Source organism: Meleagris gallopavo, chromosome 2 (assembly GCF_000146605.3).
Source record: "Meleagris gallopavo isolate NT-WF06-2002-E0010 breed Aviagen turkey brand Nicholas breeding stock chromosome 2, Turkey_5.1, whole genome shotgun sequence".
In the NCBI taxonomy this organism is placed as follows: Eukaryota; Metazoa; Chordata; class Aves; order Galliformes; family Phasianidae; genus Meleagris; species Meleagris gallopavo.
This window is the reverse complement of record NC_015012.2, coordinates 41339756-41360640: the sequence shown is the minus strand read 5'-3', so window position 1 is coordinate 41360640 and position 20885 is coordinate 41339756. Positions and strand designations below refer to the sequence as shown.

At 40.3% G+C, this 20885-nt stretch overlaps 1 protein-coding gene and 1 long non-coding RNA gene across 4 annotated transcripts in view; one reads left to right on the top strand and one right to left on the bottom strand.

The window, feature by feature from the left end:
• The window catches only part of LOC116216325, a 10416-nt gene extending 2903 nt beyond the window's left edge, over nucleotides 1-7513 (top strand). Inside the window, exon 3 of the long non-coding RNA XR_004158879.1 lies at nucleotides 7436-7513. This is a non-coding gene — a long non-coding RNA (uncharacterized LOC116216325). The remainder of the gene's footprint in view (nucleotides 1-7435) is intronic.
• UNC93A (unc-93 homolog A) lies at nucleotides 393-20885 on the bottom strand. 3 transcript variants are annotated; one of them, XM_010707081.3, is made up of 10 exons: nucleotides 20785-20885; nucleotides 20362-20454; nucleotides 17079-17277; nucleotides 14757-14938; nucleotides 13763-13992; nucleotides 10711-10836; nucleotides 7649-7866; nucleotides 6407-6542; nucleotides 4926-5057; nucleotides 393-895 (listed from the first exon to the last, which is right to left on the bottom strand). In XM_010707081.3, the coding sequence occupies exons 3-10, from the start codon at nucleotides 17163-17165 to the stop codon at nucleotides 630-632; spliced, it is 1377 nt and encodes a 458-aa protein (XP_010705383.1). In that variant the 5' UTR covers nucleotides 17166-17277; nucleotides 20362-20454; nucleotides 20785-20885; the 3' UTR covers nucleotides 393-629. The 3 variants fall into 3 exon arrangements, with proteins under 3 accessions (XP_010705383.1, XP_010705381.1, XP_010705382.1); XM_010707079.2 differs by lacking the exon at nucleotides 20785-20885 and adding an exon at nucleotides 19733-19792 and having other exon boundaries at nucleotides 20362-20778; XM_010707080.2 differs by lacking the exon at nucleotides 20785-20885 and adding an exon at nucleotides 20642-20778.

The window sequence follows — 20885 nt, the reverse complement described above, 5'->3', positions numbered from 1 at the left end:
GCTACTTCATTGCAGGATGAACGCAGCTGTGGCTGTGGGAGAGATCAGAACCTGTGTGGTATTGCAGTACGGGGTGAAGATGGGATCTCAGTGCAGACAGACCTGGACTGCTTGCTGCCTGACAGTCATGTTCTGGTACAAACTGTAGATACAGCCAGACTATAAGAGAATTCACAGCAAGTGCTTAAAAAAGGCAGAATGAGAAGAATACAGATCTTTATAAATGGTGACTCCGTGATCACAGATCACTGGAACTACTGCATTCCCTGCAATCAGGTGAGCAGTTCCAGTGGCTGCCATCTTCTGATGTTGCATGTGGTTTTTTCAGCCTTGGTTGTAAACCTGTGGTACCAGGTCTGATCCACAAATACAAAATTGTTAAGACTTAAGAGTCTTGTATATATTTAGTGAGACTTTATTAATTAAAAAAAAAAAAAGAGGTGTTCAGTTGTATGAAAGGATGAAGTCAGATAATCTTCCTTTATAAGGCTGAAATGTCAAGAGAAATTTTTACTCCTAAGACATTTGTATTTTCTTGGCCTCAAAATCTGTTTGAAGCTGTGGAACTTTGGAACACCCATAGAAACCTGCCTATAGAAAATGACTTTGATTACTCTGACCCTGATGGCTTAGATACGTGTTTCCTGGGTGTGAGGTCCCTTATTTTCTTTTTCTGCAGCAGCAGGTGTCCCAGGGGATCTCTTAGCTTCCAGGTACTCAACCACTCCATATGTCACCATAGACAGCATAAGCACAGCTAGTAAAATGTACAGCTTGATGTAGACTCGCAGCGTGGTGCTGTAACCAAAGGCAATGACGAATCCACATGATTCCCAGAGACGGTAATTTGCAAAGGCAGCCTCTGTGTGTTTCTCAAATAAAACACCATACAGTCCTGAATGAAAAAAAGGAGACAAGGCTTGTGAAGGTTAAGTTTGAAACTACACATTTTCTGCAACAGGGATAAATAGGCCACGTCAGGGAAAATAAACCTTCCCTCGTAAAGGACAGAAGAAAATACAAACTTTGTTGTAGAATATTTTTGCACTCATATAAATTGTGATAAGTTAAATAACAGGGAAAAAGGGGAAAAAAAAATGAGAGGAAGGAAGAAAAGATGTGTGGTCTCAAAGTGAAGTGATAGGAAGTTCGTTTTTCAAATTATCAGCCAGAAAAGGGGAAGGTTTATAGGCAAGTTATTACATACTGTCATGTTCTCTTGAAAGCTCCCTCTGAGTTTGGTCAGCTGCACACCCATGCTTGGGATTCAGGCAGGGATTCCCGCCTCTGGGTCCTACTGGTGAAGCACCACGGGAAGGGCAGAGGGCTCACTTACCTCTGGATGCTGAGCTAGCATCAGTGGTGATAACGAAGCCAGTGTTTCCACTGACTCAGCTATGGTGAGCAGGGAGGAATGTGATGAACCTTGACTTTTCTCATTCATTTCTGTATCTAACAATTTGTATATTTGAAATATGCATATTCAGCCAAAAGTCAAAGAGAACGAAGTTCTCTAGAATGCTGGATCTTAATTACCGACCTTGCCAAGTGCAGTGTGGCACCAGTATGTCTGACTGGAGCTGTGGAAGGGCCCACTGGGCTGGCTGAGTGCATGGGCTTGCTGCTAGGTCTGAATCCTTGTTGGCAGCTGTAGGGCTTCACTTTCATGGAAATTCTGTCCTAATTCTGTCCTGCCTGCTTTCCCACTCCTACAGCCTTTTCCCCTTGCTCTGTTGGTAGGCATGGACGTGGAAGAGGACTGCTGAAAATAATTTTTGTCCAGGTTTATAAACTTTCCAGTCTGATTCACATCCTTTCTAAAGGCACCTGTCATGCTCAAGAGAGCTTTATTTTACTGCAGTCTACCTGCGCTGCACAGTTGTTGTCCCTGAGGTGCGCTTATTGCCAGGAAGGTGATAACAGCAACTGTGCTCAGTTTAGATAAGAGAGGGAAGTACACACTCTGAAATGAAGCAGGTTTCAACTGGTAATGGAGTGCACGCATGTACACAAACACATTAGGAAACTTTGTAAGATGAAATGACTCATCTATTGTCTGCCTGTGTACCTCTAGGGGGAACTCTAGCATTAAATATCTACAACAGGCCAAAGTAAACCATCTCTAATTAGCGTAAAATGCCTGGAGTATGCAGCACAATGATGTTGTATTTATTCAGCGGTTAGTCTGCTGAAAGGGAAAGGACATTCATGGGAGCTTGTCTAAGGAAGCACCACAGACCTAATGCTATTTTAGAGGTCTTAGTCTCATCTCATAGCCGTTAGAGTCAGGAATTTCTCTTATTATTTTCGTACTGCTTTTCCTCTATAAAACGGATGAGGAGGAGAAGAGATTCTGTCCTAAACAGGCATTTCAAACTGCTGAGTTTGTTCTGGGATGCAGCATTATAGAGCAATGTCACTGCACAATCTCTTGCCATCATTGTGACAATGTGAATTCTGTGCATTTTGTTATTAGGAGCTGCAGAATAACTGTAAAAGATGACAAAAAAGGATACTGTGCAAATATAAGGAACATTTGTCTTTTTCCTAGTTAGCAACAAATCTGAAGGTTTTAATGAATATCCAGCAGGAGCCTGAACGTGTGAGTGAGTCATGACAGTGCTATAATAGAGGTTAGAGTTGTCACAACACTGCAGAGCTCACTAGTACAATGATTTGTACACACAGCACGCAAACTGTGCCTCGTGAGGACAATTAGGAACTGCACTATCTTCCAGCCTCCATCTCTCACATTGAAGCCCTCTGTACCTACTCCCTTCTCTTAATGAGGGCACTGGGTGCGCCTTCCTCAGGCATGCTGGAACCACACCAAGATGTCCTTGGGGAACTCAAGTATCAGAGGACAAGGACTGCCGGAAAGATCCCTCATCTTAGTGAGAGACATAAGATTCTGGAGAATGATTCTTAAGAGTGTTGGGAAAGAGAGAGGTGGACAGCCAGGGAGATGGCTGGCAGGAGAAGCAGGAAATGAATTACCAGCTTTACTTCAAAGAGTGTAAATCATCACCAATTCTCTCCCTTTATAAACCTGAACAATGAGAGCACTGACTTACAATTACTTGAATTACAATTGTACCAAAGGTACAAGGCTGTGGGTTGAGATGAGAGGGTGTTGCTTGACACGTGTAACAGCTCTGCTCTAAGTGATGTGACCTGAAACTGCTGGAAGGACAGAGCGATCTGACTGGTTGCTTCCTTATTTGTGTAGGTGACTGTAGGAGTTCTGGAAAGGAGTTCTGTAAGCACCAGGAAAAGGACTATGGTGATTTCCCTTTGGCTCTCTAGGAGAAATGTACTGATTTATCCAGTGAGCAAAATCATCAAATCACCTACTGAGCTAACCAGAGAGATGAGAAAGAGGACACCTAGACACACAGGCAGATATGGGCAGATATGGGAACTAACAAGTGAGCTAGTTCTGTCACCTATGTATTCCTACAGTATCTGCCAAATATGAATTTGAGGTAGAGAAATAAGAAGCAAAGTACAAGAGCAAGTGGGAGAGCATTTACAACAGTACCTTGTGGACACAGGCTATGGCACTGGTTTAAAGACTGTGACTGATGGTCTTTAGCAGCCTGTGTTTCAAGTATTTTGTATTGTATTTCAAGTCAACGGAGACTGTAGCTTTTTCTTGCCTTATACAGCATTTTGTAATCTGTCTTCAGTCTGTAGAAGATCACTTCCTCTAGTTCCCATTAATGGTAAGTATAAGTGTGTAGTGTGAAGTGAGTGTGTATCAGCTCGTTGTCTGTACTGTGTATAATGCTGGGAATTAATAATTACATTGTATCACAGAGCAGAAGATCATAGAAGATTTTAAAGATGTGTAGTATATCAGACAAGAAGTCCAAACGTAGATTGCAGTAACAAATTCATAGGATGAGTGTAAGAAATAAGGCAAGTACAGAATGCCTTATTTGCCAAAGAATGGTCTTTCCCCTACTGAGTCTGGCAAGTCAAAGACACAGGGACTTTCTGAGTTTTACATTTCCTCTGTACCAGCAGGCTTAGTAACCCCCAAGAACATTTCCCCATGAAATGATATAATGCCAGCTTAAAACCATTTACATTTTTGGGCTCTTATAAATTCTTTGGCAATGAACACCACAATTTGATTATGTATTTTCTGGAAAAAACATTTCCTTCATTTGCTATGAAGCATGCTGTAGGACAGTACTGTTTGATACCACTTGTTCTGTTATTAAGAGAAATAGTGAATAAATCATTTTCTAATCATCTTTGCTATATTATTCACAATCTCACATTCTGCTTTCCTTATTTATCACTTGTCCAGGCTGAAGCATTCTAGTTCATTATTCTTCCTTCACATGGAAGTCTCTCTTGACTCTGCTTCTTTTTATTGCCTTTTTGTACCTTATCACATTTGATTATGTTTTTTAAATGGAACAAATCAGAAATGCATGAATTGTAGATTTGTGTGGTTGCATAATGTTGTTCTCTGTGGTTTTTACCCTCTTTTTTTTTTTCTAATAACTACTAAAAGACAATTTACTGCTTCTTTTGTAGCTGAGATTTGAGTTGATTTTTTTTGAGTGCTCTCCTATTTTTTTTTTACAAAAGACAGACTAAATGTAACATTCTTCTGAATCTTCTAATTTTCTGTGAAATATGCTCCTCCAGAATATTTATTCTAAATACTGTTATCATCTTTCACAATGTTCTCCTCTCTGCATCATGGAAAAAATATTTAATAAGTATTCTACTTCCTCATTCTCAACTTCTGATTTATTCTAGTCTCTAAAGAGCTAATATATGTCTTTCAGTTGTAGTCTTAAACCTATTCTAATTATTATGCACGTCCTAAAACAGATTGCTTATAAATATAAACATGCAGATTTTTATATCTCAGGAGAATTCATCTCATTGTCACCAAGACTTACCATTAGTTTGTGTCTGCCAAATGGCATCCGATAAGCCCCAAAGAGCAGGGAATATGAAAAACACGACAAGCTGGTTAGAATGAGGTTTCCACAGCAGTAGTGCTATTATACAGGCAGTGTTCGTAGCTGTGGCTGTCAGTTTAGAAAGAAAGCAGAGAAATATAAACGCTATTATATGCAGGAGAGGTAGTGGTATACACACTTCAAAATTCTTCCCCCAGCTAAAGCACAAGGCAATCCAAAAATCTTTCTGGTTCATTGAGATTTGTACTGACTGAGTTGATATTGCATGAAATGCAATACAATGCAATCGTTTAACAGTCTTTTGTTAATAATTCTGAGCAGCGTCCTGAACTGAGGGATCCTGGGAGCTGATATGGCTGTTATCACAGGGGACCAGAACTGCCACTCAGCAGGAAAAGGGGCTGCTGAAAGCCTCACAATCCAAATGTGGGGCATGTGGGCATGTGGCGGGGGAGAGAAAGCACTGTTCTGCTTTGATTAAGTAGTGCTAGATTTCCTTTCAGGGCTAAGGAAGACAATTAAGAATGTCCTGAGGGTCTACTGCCTTCTTAACAGTAGTATGTAAATGGATAACTGATTAGTCCCTGTCACTGGTGCACCTTTCTAGTCTGAGTACAAAGACTAGTAAACACACTTGAGAGCTTCAGAGGCTTTGCATTACTAATGCTATTTTTTTATTGCTATTGTTATTGTTGGGTGGTGGTGTGTTTTGTTTTATTTTGTTTTGTTTTACATCTAAAAGGAGTTCCACACAGACACATATAGAAGAATCACAGATGACTTAGTGATGATAATGTAATGAACTCTAAATTTCTTCTTTCTAGCTCAGGTTTAAAAACTCCTGTGGAGGAAACTCCTCTAGTGATGCACATTAACTCAGCCAGTGAAGTTTCTAATAATACATGTTTTTAACAATATGGGCCTGTGTGATGGAAGCAAGGTATCAATTCCTTGGGGTAGATACTGGGACAGAAATGAAACATTTCTTGGTATTTTTCTGCCCCCGTTATGCTGTTGCTCCCTGAAATTTGTTCTCTGGAGAGAGGGAACTAGATTCTCAGTTACTGGGTTCTCGGTTGGTTTTGCTTCATAAAAGGTGTGGCAATGGAGAAATCCTTTTCAAGTTCATTGTAGACCTCAACATCTGTAATCTGTATTATGGGATCATTTATCACCATTGCATTGTAGCTACGAACTTCAAAGCTGTAGGGCATTTTCTGACTAGACAGTGCCCTCAAAGGCAGGGTGAACTCACCACAAGCAAAGTAACATAAGACAGTGACTCGAGCACAGCTGTGTGCTGTGCTGCCTCTCTTCTCATGAGTTAATTTTGCCTCCACATCGGTTTTAATTACCAGCTGACAGACAGCTCTCACTTTGTCCTGCATGCAAAGGGTCGAGCACTGGATTTGATGTATTATGTGAGGTGATCAGTCCTTCCAGTGGCCTTTACATACCTAATGCAAATAGAAATTTTCTACCCGTGAACTGAGAGATCTTTCCAAAGAGCAGAGAACAAAGGGAATTCACAGCTGAAAAGCAGATCATCACGTAACCAACATAATGAATCCCCAAGGCACAGGTCACATAAGTCTGCAAGAGAAGAGACAGTGGTGACATATTGGCTTTAGTGAAAATATGCAGCTATGGTTCAAGGGTCTTATCATGAGTACTTAGTAAACAGCCAACACAGACAAGGTCAAAGGAGCATAGCTACAGAACTTGCTGACAAGTCTCTGAGTACCAGTACTGACATAGTTGGATTTCAGCAGTGATATTCCTAATCCAGTTCCCAGTCAGACTGATGCCATGCAAACAGGAGGGGAAGAAACTGGAGCACTGCTAACCATGCAAATAAAGCTCCTGGCAGTGACACTAGGAGTTTTCTGCCCTTGCATTCATAGATCAAGATCTGAAATCTGACAGTTGATATATGGCTATTACTGAGCAGTTCCCAGGAAGCAAAGAGGACCTCACCTATAAGAGCATTCAGCCAGCCAATGGATGTGGCCATGGTGTGCCCCTCTCAATACATTCAAATACAGCAGCAGGTGCACTCTTCCATCTGCCTATATGCTAGGTTTGAAAGCTTGAGTATCAAATAATCAGCTCAGGAACTTTGCTCCCTTTGTTTGGAGGCTTTCTCAACAAATGTGTGGAGAACGCACCTGAAGTGTGTCTAGGTTTGTAGAGTGAGGGAGGAGGAGCAACGGTGATCGTTTTAATGCAAAGGCTTCCAGCCATCAATGTTGAAGGTTTGCCCTCTTTCTGTAAAGGTTCTCACAATAAAATAATGTGGTATGTGTGCTGACTTGCACTTATAAAGACTCAAGGGAAACCAGAAGGAAGGAAATAGAAAAGCTTTGCAGACTTCTGGCTTTTCTCCCACTTTGTTATTTACAACAAACTGAAGAGTTTGAACCTGTAGCTCTCTGCTGTAGTCTCTGCTGATGAGTTAAGCTCTCAATGTGTGTTTTTTTTTTTAGGCTGTTCCAAGGCATGTATTTACCACTGGCTTATCCCATTTGAAGATGTCACTCAGAATTCATTCAAGTAGAGGTAAGCAGTTATTTAGCTAACCACAAATCACCATTAAAAACATCTTCATTTAACAAGTAAATATAGATCAGATGCAATTAGTAGGACACAAAGGCACAAAGAACAATTAGACAGAAATAGATTTTCATTGTCATCCACACCTTTGTGTAGTCACCAGCAAGAAATCCCTGTTCAAACCCACTGTACATTGTCAGAGGGATTAGAAGACACTGTCTTTTATCTTTAAGCTGCTGGAAAGTTGCTAGGAACGTAGACCAAAAGGATGGTGTCTTTTGTATTTCTTTCTCAGTCTCTGCTTGGTCAGATTTGATCTGGTCCAGAAATATAATAATCAGCAACACAGCTAGCACACCACTAGCTGCAAAAACAAAACAAAAAGTTCATGAAAAAAAATAAGGAATGCTGAAAAAAGGATGGGAAATTGCTTGTTACTGTTATTGTTCTGACTTAGTGCTTAGCTCTGCAAGGGATGTTTTGGCAGATGAATCTGATTCCGCTTCAGAGTAAAGGCCAATTCTGTGTAAACAAGGAGGCCTGATCTACACTCACATCTTCTTCATACAGCTGTACACCTTGCAAATCCCCTCTGCTTAGCTGTGACTTGGCTGTTATGACAGCCGCCAGGCCAGCTGCATGGCCACTGAGGGTGACGGCTCACCCTTCCAGGGCAAGGCAGGGGTCATGGGGACTGGGAGTTGGCCAGAGAGTGCTCCCTCTGGGTTTATCAAAAGGCTTTAAATCAACACAAGAGAGGAATATACATTTTCAGTGCCAAGGCGTTCATGGCTGGGGGGTGGATCTTCCTTCAAATACATGGAAAGAAAAATACCGTGCTAGAAGTAGAACTGCTGTCTTGGATCCCAGTATATGTAGCCATTTTCTGTTGGCTTTTTATTTTTTATTTTTTAATCATCTCTGAACTGTGCTTTAAGTACAGAGTAAGTGCTATTTTTAAGATGATAGTGAATAATTGTGCTCTTGAAAAAGATGTGTTTCAGCTTTGAACCTATAATTTCTTATCAGAAGCAGCATATAAAAGAGTACATATAGTAGTTAAAAAGTGATCGTGTATGCATCAGTCTACATACACTGCTCATGGAGTGAATCATAAAGATTTTGTTCATGTAATCAAGAAGATATTTGTGGCTCATAATACCCGTGAAGACAAAAATTGGCAACCAGTTTCTGACAGGTAAAAGGCATGACTGTATTTCCTCTCTTGCTGGTGAACATTAGCAAAGTATCCATGGAACCAAGTGGAGTTACAGAGCAAGAGGAGAACTGAACACCTCATTCATATGGCCTGTTTGGTATGCTCCTGTGTGTTCATCCTCTCTTCTGTGAACTTTTAATGCGCAAATATGTTAGCAGATTTACAGAAAATTGCTACATTTTGTAAGCATGTATTATTTCTCACCCGTGTTTCCTAGAATGAAATTATATTCTCCACTGTACTGGTTCTATGTAGTAGCTGGACTGTAAAACAATAGTGGTGTATATTCTGCCAGTGTGTTCATTGGCATGTTTGGGCTGATGACAAGACTTACGAGAACAGGATATTTGCATTTACAGGGCAAATAGTCTAACAAATATGTTAAATGAATCAAGAGTGATTACAGGAGATGAATAACTGCATGGCTTAATAGTGATTGGTATGACCATAAAAAGAAACATCCACAAAATGAACAAGAGGCTTATCTATTATTGGTTCCACCTAAGCAGGCAAATTGTGTACTCAGCAACCAAACAAGAAAGACATTTAAAAAATGTCTGTAAATGAAATATTTAGTTATTTGGTTTCCCTCGAGGTAGGAAAAGACATGTCTTTTATTAAAAGCTTAAAAGAAAAATGAAACCCTACTGACACAAGGTCAGTAGACAGCAAGGTTGCGTTCATTTTGCATGAGCAAAGCCTAAGGGACTGCTGTATATGTTAGTCATCACATTTAAATTTAAACCTGAGAGCCAAAACTGCCTTTAACAAAAATCATCAGCTCCAGCACCCTCTGGAAGGGAAGTGGGGGGATACTCTTTGTGTTTTCTCACTTTGGAGGAGTGGAGGTTTGCACAGGAGAGAGGGTTTGCTGTGGTGGACTTGCCTGGTGAAGTGCTGGCTCTAGCTGGATTGCACACTCTCCGCTTTAGTGTATGACAAGTTCGGTGCATCTGTCTCAGCATTGAGAGTATATCTGTGTGCAGAGGCTAAGATATTTTAACAAATATTTTAATAAGGCCACATTCTGCCTTGCTAAAATACTTCTCATTTATCTAGAGATGAGCCTGTTTTGAGACACATGCATTCTGAACTTTCTTCATTGCTATGAAATGTTGCTGTGTTTTTACCTATCTGTTTTCGTCTTTGCAGTTTTTGATGGCATCAGTCTTCTCTGTCTTTGATTTCTTTCTAGCCCTATGCAAGGAAGGTCGATAGCAGCTGTAGTTACTAAATGAGAGATGTGCCAATTCACCTACTGCTGCTTTTTATCTCTGATTTTCTCACAAAAGCATTATAAATTAAGCATCACAGCTGAGAATTGACTGAAGTTGTAAAATCTCAGCAGGGATCCAAAAACCTCCCCCTGAATGACTGCATGTTCTAGGAGCTGTGGTTCACATCCACCTCTAATTACAGTACAGTTCTCATGCTGAACTGTGGTACACGGGTTAGAACACTCCTGCCTGTTCTGATCGGCATCTGCAGATGGCTGGTGAGTTCAGGTAGAATCATAGAATCGTTAAGGTTAGAAGTGACTACTAAGTTCATCTAGTCCAACCATCAGCAGATAAGAGCTGCTCTTAGCACTGTAGACCTCTGCTGGTCTATATGAATCAACCTGATGCCATCAGTAACTAGTTTGCTATTACTGATACTAAAAATGGTGGATTTAAAATTCTCTCTTGCATAATTGGATGAGCTTGTGTAATACTCAAATTGCAGTGTAAGCATACTTTCAATTCTAATCTGAATCATCTTTCCTCCAGGTGAGAAGCCTTGTTCCTTTAGACAAAAATCATGTGGCACTGGCGCACAGCATTTGAAACCTTTTAGGAAGGAGTAGTTTACAGCTCTCATTGTCTTATTTCCTTCTAGCAAACTGGATCGAAGTAGAAAGTTGGAAACTTAATCCACAATATCATACTTTGTTTCACAAATATTAAGTTCCTTATCAGTGCTATTCATTGATGACTGTGGATTACTTACCAGTGTAGACCCCTAGCAGAGTGTAGACCAAGGTCTTAGAGGGTTCTGCCAAGGCAGTGGTGTTAGTGGTATTGCTCTCACAATCATATGCCCCACAGCATGCCAGGTCTTCTTCTGAGATTTCCACTAATTCAGTAAGAACCAAAAAAACAGAAAGAAAGGCAAGACAGAGACAAGATCAGATGAATGCATACTATATATATAAGGATGTAGTGAAAAGGGAATCTAGCACTCAGTGCCTAATTGTGGTTTCAAATCCTTCCAATTACAGATGTTAACTTCAGAATCCAAGCTTAACATGCACAAAAAATTGGTTTAATGAAAACAGTTCTCAAGACAGAACATGGAATTGATAGTTACATGAAGACACAGACTAAAGCCAGAAGCTTACATCTGACTACAGTCTCAATTTGCATTATTTGAAATTCCAGTGTTTATTTGTAACTTCTAATTTACATTACACTGCAAGAAAGGACTTTCAGTTTACAGCAGAGCTTAACTGCTCTTACAGAAGAGCACATTGTCCCTATTCAGGAAATTTCTGTGTATGATATAGGAATGGAAACCACCTTGAGACATCTTCTGTTTTATTAATTCAAGTTATGATTACCCATTAATGCAGTCTTCTAAGAAACTGGCTTTTCCTGGCTTTATTAGTTTATTACTAGCCTTATTACAATTTGAGAGCATATTTGAACAGAACAGTATGGCAGGGTTTGGAGTAAGACCTTTGCTTTGTTTAATCCCTTCAGCCCTGTGCTGGGCTTGTGCCAAAGCTGCACACACACACAAGCTTACACACCCTGTGTGTCCTCATGACACTGTGCCCACTTCCTTTAGGACCCCATTTGTAAAGGCAAAATACTGACCCAAAGTGTGTGCATGAATAAGCTTTGCACTGAGAAAAGATGATTAAAAAAACAAAATTATTTCAATATTTTTGTTGCAGAATTTTCCATCGGTCCACGCATAGTAAAGAGCGATACAGTGTACCTTAAGCAGGACTTAGTCTGTAATTTTGAGTTGAGTTACTGAGTAACAGCATTTAGTGTGCTTTTCCTCATTGCTTCCAATCAATGCTGCTGCAGTGTGAAAGAGCTGTTCACTTCATAAACAACTTTAGGTTCAATATAGATCAAAATATAAAGAAAATAATTACCTTACTATAGTCAGTGGCTATAGCTACATGGCTTTGGATGAGCAAACCCTCAGTCAAGTTACCATATGCAAACTGTGACTCACACTAGTAAAGCACAGAATTGTGCGAAACAAGTTTGTTTGGGTTTTTTTATCTGTTCACGTATAATCTGATGATGAACACACGATTAGTGGTATGAGAACTGCAAGGCAGGGTTTGTTTTGTTCTTCTGATAGTAAGTGCAATGTTGGTGAATGAGAAAGGATGACTCTTTTAATTTACATTGATTTCTGTCCCTTGTTGTAGCATTCCATCATGGAGCAGCTTGCCTTGCTATTTCTAGATTCAGTGGTGCGAGTAATACATTAATGCTGTCTACTAATACTGTATCTTTCTTACTGCTCCATGAAACTTTAAGCACGTTTGAAGTGAGTAATACAGGTAGTAGTTACCTTTGCTGCACTGTCAGAGGAGAGGCAAGGAACTGAGTGCCTGGAGACCCTAACCCCCAGCCAGAAGTTCTCTTCTGCTGACAAAGCATAGCTGGGAAGTATGGCTTGTAGCATGGCTGCTCGTCACTGAGATATACATGGCCTTTGGCTTTGAGAGCTGCTCATTGCACACCTCCCAGGAGAGCAGCCTTTCCTGAAATCCCATGTAACTGATAAAAATAAGTACAAGTTAGAGTTTCTTTGGAGTTCAAGGAACATCCTCAAATGTAAAAGTATGGGGGATTTACAAGATGGCCAGTATTTTAATCTTCTTATTATCGTCACTTAACATGATGTGTACTGTGAGGCAAAGGAGAGTAAAATGTTTTGCAGACCCCACCACTGCACCAAATCCTCTGCCCCGCAAATGAAATCAGACTAGCTGGTCCCTCCTGAGACATCATGTGACTCAGTAATCAGGTCAGCAGGGCTCTGCTGCAAGTGATAAAGTTCTTTAGCATTCTGCTTTGACGGTGTTTGGGTTTATTCTCCACAATTATCACAACTATCTTGTTATAAACCCAACGATTCAAAGATTAAAACCTGGTACCAACTCTCTGACAATTGGGTTTAACCTAATACCTATTTGAATATCCCCCAGAGAACATACAATTTAACTGAGCCCAGGAAGAGAGGTAGCTTCTTGCTACTCATAGTAGCAGTGCATGTGGAAAGTCCCTTCCATGTCCATCCTGCTCTGATTTTGACAGTACAGGGAATGGGTGGGAGACTGCAATAAAAATAATACACAGTAGTGCTAAGAATCTCTAAGGTGGTGTCCAAATATTAATTTATCTTCACAGCTGCCTGTTTAAGGCTTATGCCAATTACAAGCATGGGAAGTGAGGGCAGTGCCGTTGAGTGATTTCTTCAACCTACATAAACATCTGCTGTCTGAGCCTGAAATGTGCTGGAGAAATCCTGGCACGCAGATTCCTGCCAACAGCTATTTCTGTTTCTTCTTGACAATTCTGAAAGCACTAATTTTTGGTGAACGCCAACACCAGCTTGACTAACTGTGAATGCTTAACAGCAAACTAATTCAGTACTACAGGCTTTGTGAAAAGGTTGTTCCAGTGTTTTGTATTTTGTTTTAATCTACTTTAAGTCAGATCTAGAAGACTGTCACTGCCAGCAGCCTATCTGTGCTTTAGAGACATGAGAGGAATTCAATAGACATCTATTTTTAAGCTAGATGTCTGAACTGTCTTTATAGTTGATGAAGTGTTGATAGAAAATAGACATTTCCAGAGCAATTTAGCAGATCTGCTGCAGATGAGCTAGCTCATATCTGAAGTGCTTGTTTTTACTGATTATGATGGGAATTGAGGGTCACTAGCTCAACTACAGAAATATGCTCTTCCATCATCTAAAACTAGCTCATGTATATAATAGAAGTGCCAAGTTTTAAAATATGTTTTACCTTTGTTGGAAGATTGGCTAAGTATCAGGGATGAAATAAGATTTCCCCAGATTCCAGAGGACTGAAATATCAGAAAGAAGACCCCAAAGTATTGGTTGATAATGTCTTTCCCAATTTTTCCTGCTTTCTCAGCATATGAATTGCCAGCAATGGTGAGGTAAGTGCATTTGGCAGACCAGAGTGGTGCTCCTCCTAAGCCCAGGATCACAGAGGTAGGGATTAGTGTGTACCTGCCAAAGAAGACTTTATTTAGCAGAATTATCATCTTTAGCATAATAATCATTTATCCAAAGATCCAGAGGCAAAAAACAGACATCAAAGAAATAGATTTATCCTGTGTGTGATTCAGCAAATCTATTGTGTGAAATCAAGAAAGGGCTAACCTTACAAATCTTAGGATCTGAAAACACTCCCAGCTGTGTCTAGGGGCTAAATCTAGGCTAGCTGGCTTTCTGCCCAGGTGCTCAATCCCCTTGTAATTATATTGCATCTGCTCCTCAGAAGATGGATCACAACACCTTTACTCTGTAGAGTTGCATCCACTGTTACTAGAGAGCAGGAGTATACTGTTCACTCGTTTCGAAAGTGGCCTGGTAGGAACTCAACTCCTCTACTCACAGAGCCAGATTTCTCTTCAATCCTTTCAAAAACAGATCAAATAGTCATTTGGATTTTAAAAGAAACCTCTGATTTTGTTTTGACATTTTTTTTCTTAAAGGGAAATCCCTGCAGTACATAGGAGCTAGAGAAGCAGCTTCAGGTGGGTGGATGGATGGATGTATTTATTCTGGCTTTTTGCATCTTTTTACTTCTGCTCTACCTGTTGCTGAATTTATTTATCCCTCTTCCTTTAGGTAATGCCTTTTGCACCTAATATTCAAACCCACAGCTTGGGGGTAGCGTGGGGGTTGAAAAAAAAGAGAACTCTGCCCTCACTGTTATCTAGCCCAGACACAATAAAGAGGATTCAAGTATTTAAATTGGATAATAGTACCAGCTAGCATAGAAGTTCCCCAGGGAGAAGGCGATGTAGCAGCACATGGAGCCTGCAATGGTCCACTTGCAGCCCAGCTTCTTGATGAGAATTGGAGGGAGAAACATGGATGAGATGATAAGAGCAGCATAGAGAACGCTTAGGGAAGCAACGCCCAGGCCTTCCTCAGAGTTGAGACTGCTCTGCATAGACAAAAACAATGGTTGAGACAGATTTTACCACAGTTGTATGCCACTGTGATGTACAGAGGGTGGCTTTGAGCAGAAATAGGGAGGTGGAAGCTGGGCCTGAATGTTACCAAGTCCTTTCCCCAATGGACTCTGTGAATTTGTCATTTTCTTAGTATAACCCCTTTTAGAAGGCATAGTACTGAACCAGTTGAGGATTACTCAGATGCAAAACTTTGGTGAGTTCAATTTTAGATTATTTAATGTAATTTGAGTTTCTCGTTGAAAGGAGGCTGAACAAAGGATGATCTCGTATGGATTTTGTCTTTCTTTCTTTTTCCCAAACAAGAATATTCTTAGTGCTGTATTGCAAGGGCTGACTTGGCAACAGTGAAAAATTCTTTAGTTTAAATTGCAGTCTGTTGTAGTCTAAATTCATCACCCATCAGGACACGGAGGTGAGGAGAGAATTTTCTTTGTTGAATGGTATCAGCGCATTTGAAGACTGGAATAATTGTTTTGTCAACAGGCAGAGAGATTTCCTGATCATCAGAAGTTGAATGTCTGATTTTGTCAGCTACAGCCTCCAAGAATGTGGAGCCAGGCTTTCAAAATCATATGATTTCTTAACTGTTAGGAGTTTCTCTGGGGATGGATGGGAGAAACATTGAAATAAACATTGCCTGTTTTCAGTTCTTCACCTACACACTACAATGCAATAAAATAACCTTTTGATTGTGTCACAGGAAGTCCTCCTTAGCCAACAAAATACAGTGGAGAAGAAGGGATTTACTTTGTAAGTCAGCACCGCTCCCTCTTGCAGGATAGGGGACATGGATGTTGCAGTGCTTAACCCAAACATGTGTGGTTTCAGGTGCTAGGGCTGACTTGCAACTTCTGAGGTTTATCATTGCCCCTCTTTTTAGTCTTCCCAATTTGTAACACCTCCATCCATTTGTAGAACTTCCCTGAGCTTGGAATTCGACAGTGTTAGCAAAAAGAAACTAATCTGAGAGAGAAGAGGTAAATGTACGGAGATAGGAGGGACCTTCAGTGTGGTGCTCAGGGACACGATTTAGCGGAGGGTTGTTAGAGTTAGGGTAAGTTTCGTTAGGTTGTGATTGGGCTTGATGATCTTTAAGGTCTTTTCCAATTCTATGATTCTCTGACATGAGTTTAGCCCTTTCTTGTTACTGCAGATAATTATCATATTATATTTATAAAAAAAAAAAAGCCTAAATAATAATGTTTAATTTCACCTTCAAAGCATTCATATTCCTGCACTGGTTGGAAAATCCTTCCAGAACCCACTTGGTTAGGGGCATCTTCTGGTATCCTGCCTAACCCTGCTTATAGGTAGCTGAGATACATGTGTTTGTCATTAGATCAACATTCTAGTCCTAAATGCTTCTCCTTGTGTTTATCTGTCCCGAAGAAAGCAACAGTTTCCCCTCAGTCTTTTTTAGCTATGCTCTGGTGTATGGTATGTTGTGTTCAAATCTCTCTTAAAACCTATCTCATTTCTGTGTTTCTGGATGTTAATTTCAATATAAGCTGTGGCCTGCGTTTTGTATAAAATAATTTTTTTTAATTACTATGTTATATCATGAAGTCAGGAGTTACAGTATTGTTTCATGCTTACATTATTTAATGAGTTAGGAATATATTTTTATTATTCAATATTGCTGTGTTTTAATAATATTGAAAATACAGCAATTAAGAAGTATTCCAAAACCAAAAACTTCTCCAGAAAAGAAATTTGCTTGCAATTTTACAATATATTTGTTTGAGAAATATCTCAGAGAAACTTAGTTTTCATTCAAACAGCTTTTGTGGATCTAAAGAAGTACACTGATGCATGTATTCCAACTGATGAAGAAGTACTAGAAAATTCTATTTAGTAGATGCTATGGACCTGGGTGAGGGATAGTAACCCATGCTATGTTGATGTCTTAACCTATGTCATGAATATATCTATACCTATGTGATATATATAAATATATTGTAAATCTGTGAGGAAGGCATTTTTATATACATATATACATATATATACATATGGAAAGACTATGGAAAGACTGAGGGATTTCACACTATCACTTGGCAGAAGCAGTTCCGGGCCAACTCTCTGCCAGCTATTTGAAGATGCTCCACTTACCTGTAGACTCTGGAGCCCTCCATAAGCAGTGAAGAGAAGTAAAAATCCAAAAGAAATGACCAAAACATTCTTAAGATTCCTTTCCATGTTGATTCAAATAAGACAAAGGTCTCCCAGTGCACAGAATTGATCCAACTATTCCAGGGGATGCTTTGAGTTGGAGAAAAACAGCTTATGTTTTGTTGGGAAACACTTCTCACTGTGTTTGTAGAGGAAAGAGTTGTTAATTATTTGAGTATTGTCCAATGAACTTTACTTTTTCTGATACTAAAACTCCTTATGGAGTTGTTACTCATTCACCTGTTTTGACTGAGGCAATAAAGCATGCTCCCAAGGAAAATATATCAAGTTTTATTAGATTTGCCTTTGATAATTGGGTATATAAGTCATTTGCAGTACTTTGAGTTTAGTATTGCAGTCATACATGATAGGGCTTTCCCCTATCACTGGCACAGAAGAAAAAACTGCACTGAAATGTCTGTCTAGCATGAAGATAACATTAATCCATAAAGAGCAAAGATTAAAAGATCATATTGAAGTCTATATTAGGCCTGTTGCTTAACTAAGGTCACAAAAGATTTCAAGGAAATGGGATTGTTTTTAATCAAGTCTCATCTGCATACAGCAGCTCTCTATATGTATCCAGCGTGTCAAAACAGGGTTTCTGGCTGCCAGGCAAATGGGAGCTTCTTCATCCGCAGGGGGAACCCCGTGGCTTTGACATTCCAAATTTACCAAGTCAGACTCATGAAAACCATTTTTCTCTATCAACTCAGAAGTCAAGAAGAAATCTAGCTAATAAATGAAAGAGCAACTTCCTTTCCCTTTCTCTGGCCCCTGGAAAATAGCAGACTTTGTGGGATGTATTTAAATCTTCCTAACTGCCTGCCTCAAGGGATGAAAAATTCCCCCATTTTATCCTATTCTCCCTGTTTTGTGTTTGTCGGTGACACTCTGGCCACCCTGTGAGACACTTCCTGGATATGTCACTTCCAGGTTTTCCTGCTCTTAAGCCAGGCAGGGTGGGCAAATCCCTTTCAAATGATCTTCCTTCAGCTCTGGTAGGGGACAGATTTTAATTTGGGAGCAAAATGGGATCCAAGACCCATGCTGTACAACGAGCCTGTTCAAATGATGGCGATCTGTAGGGTGTCCATAGGGTTTGGCAAGAATGTATGGTTAAGGCTTAGTATAAGTCCCACTAGATGGCACAATTTTGCTTCCCACTGGGAAGCAAGAGGGTGAGGGGTGGAAGTTGTAGATCATTAATTCATTTAATACGTTAAAGAGGTCACAGCTTGTTTCTCCTCTGGAGAAAATTCCAGTATATGCTTTTTCATTTTCTTCTTTTGTCTTATAATCTCCTGGAATGAATTAATGCAGAAAACATAATCTTTTAATTCTCTTTTGTCAATGGTACTTCCACATTTCAAGTCTAGATAGTGAAATACTGGCTTTTTATTTTGGACTACTGTGCTCAGCATGGAAAATACAACTCCTGTTTTGCAGTGTTTGTAATCCTCTACAAGGCTTATGAACCAAACTGGTGCTGCTTTGGCCTCCTGATTTCACATTTTTTAGATTTATAGACCCTAAACTATCTACCAATCCAGAGCTTTGCATAATATATTTGTACTTAAATGTTGTTCCTTTTTTGACCCCTTAGACTTAGTCTGCAAAATTCTAGGGGACTGAAGTCGCAGGTTAAAAAATGCTGAATAAGTAAATGAGAAAATAGAAGAAGAAGACTTCTCCTAAGCTGAAACATAGTTTTGGCCTGCTCTTGCAGATGCAGGAACCAAGGATAGCACAAAGCACATTCAGTTCTAAAAGCCTTTATTTTCAGTGCTCTATTTTGGCACTAGCAATAATGACAACTCAGCTTAAAAAAAAAAAAAAAAGTAAGAAAAACAAACATTAACTTGACACTACTTTTAAAATGCAGTATTTAATAGGATATCTGATCAGCACTTCTGTTCTGGAGGAATTCTGAACTCTGAGTTCTGTCATGTCCTCTTAGCAGCACCTTGTTGGAGAGCATATGGGGGGATGATGAGTTTGAGGGGTTTTCTTTTCTCCTCTCAGTGATCAAAGCAGTTATGCTTGTTCCATCATTCTTGCCTTGAGCTTTGGGTTATCCAGCTGCCTGCTGCTGAGCCTCTCCCTAGGAATGCACAAAGTTTCTACTGAGGAATCTGATAAGGCTAAGGAGCTCTTCTTTTGGTACCAGGCAGCAGTGTCTCCAGCAGGCCTGCTGTGCATCACCTTTGACATCTCTTTCATTCTTTCAGTTCATCTAACAGAGATTAAGTGAGCCTCAGGAGCTGTGCACTGTACTTTGGGCTTAGTTTTTGCATAGGAGACTGCAGTCACCGAACTGAAATTCTCATGGACTGTGATCATAAACGTAGGACATAGAGCAGGGTAGTTAAATTCAAGACTCCGTCCTTCAACTATAGTGTTTATTCTCCTGTCTTCATTTTCTGAATGTAAATGAGGGCGTGCTTTGTTTAAAAGATGTAGCACTGGGAGCTAATCTCTCATGTTTTTTAATTTCATAATTATCTATCATTTCCCTATTTAGTCTTCGCTGGTTAGATATATTGTTTAAGCAATTATTTTAATGACAGCAACCCAAAGCCCTGAATACTCACTGTGGTATTCTTTGTCTTGGGAGGCTGTTAATTGATTAGCTGCTTGTCCCTTGAGTCTACCTGTAGAAAGGATGAGTCTTTTTGTATGCTGCTCGGATGATGGCTTGGCCACCCACACAGCATGGGCAAGTGTTGCAAGCGCTGCTTGCAGCTGCTGTAAGTGAGGCTGGTCTCCAAGGAGCTTACAGGGAGCAGGAACTGCAGAGGACAAGTGCTTGCCCTTGGATACCTCCAAACAGAAGGTTGATGGGAATGGAGACAGTCTGCATATTCCCACCTGGAGAAATGAATCCAGTTTCTGCCCCTGTTCCATGATGAAGGCATTGCAGATGCCCTGGATGGAAGCACCAGGACAGAGCCCGTTGTCCCAAGCCGTAGCATTACTGAAAAGCCCTTGGTATATTGGCTTGTGCTGGAACTCTTAAAGGTGACAAAGCCAGCAAATTGCATGGGACCTACTGGGCAAGTTACAGAAAACTACCTGGTTAACACTCCCAGCTGGTCAATCCCATGCTGCTGTTATTTAATCCAGTCTGTTAGGCACAAGAGCCGTGAGCTCTCTTACCAGAGAATTTAAGGGGCAGTCAGGACCCTCCTTTGACTAAGCTACCATCATCCCAAGCACTCACCTTATGAACACATCAAACAGAAGACCCTCTTCATGGGCTGTAGCAGTGCGAGTGTCCTGAGGATGGAAATTACTCCTCCAAAGAGTAGGGTACCTGTAAACCGTAATGTTGAAGCATGGACAAAGTTGAATGATTCAAATAGGAAAAATCATTCACAGCTTGCAGCAGGTGTAAGAGAGCATGGCTGATTAGTCTAACTCTACAACAGCCTTTTTTTCCAAAAGTTCTGTTCTCCCAGGAAAAGAGCCTGTCCTGAAATGTCTGCTGTGTTCCCACCCACCAGGACAAGGTCTGAGTTCTCCATTCAGATGAAAAGGGGCTAATTAAAATTCAGGGCTGCTTGGTCCAGGCTGCCGGCACAGCATTTCCTTTCTTGCTGTGGAAGTTTGGCTGTATCTCTCCATTCTTCCCCTCCTCCTTCACCTGCTTTGGTGTCCTGCTGATTTTGGAGCTGAGGTTCATGAAGCCAAGCCACTCCTGACAAGGGACCTTGATTTTAGCTGTTTACTTTGACAAAGGTTAGG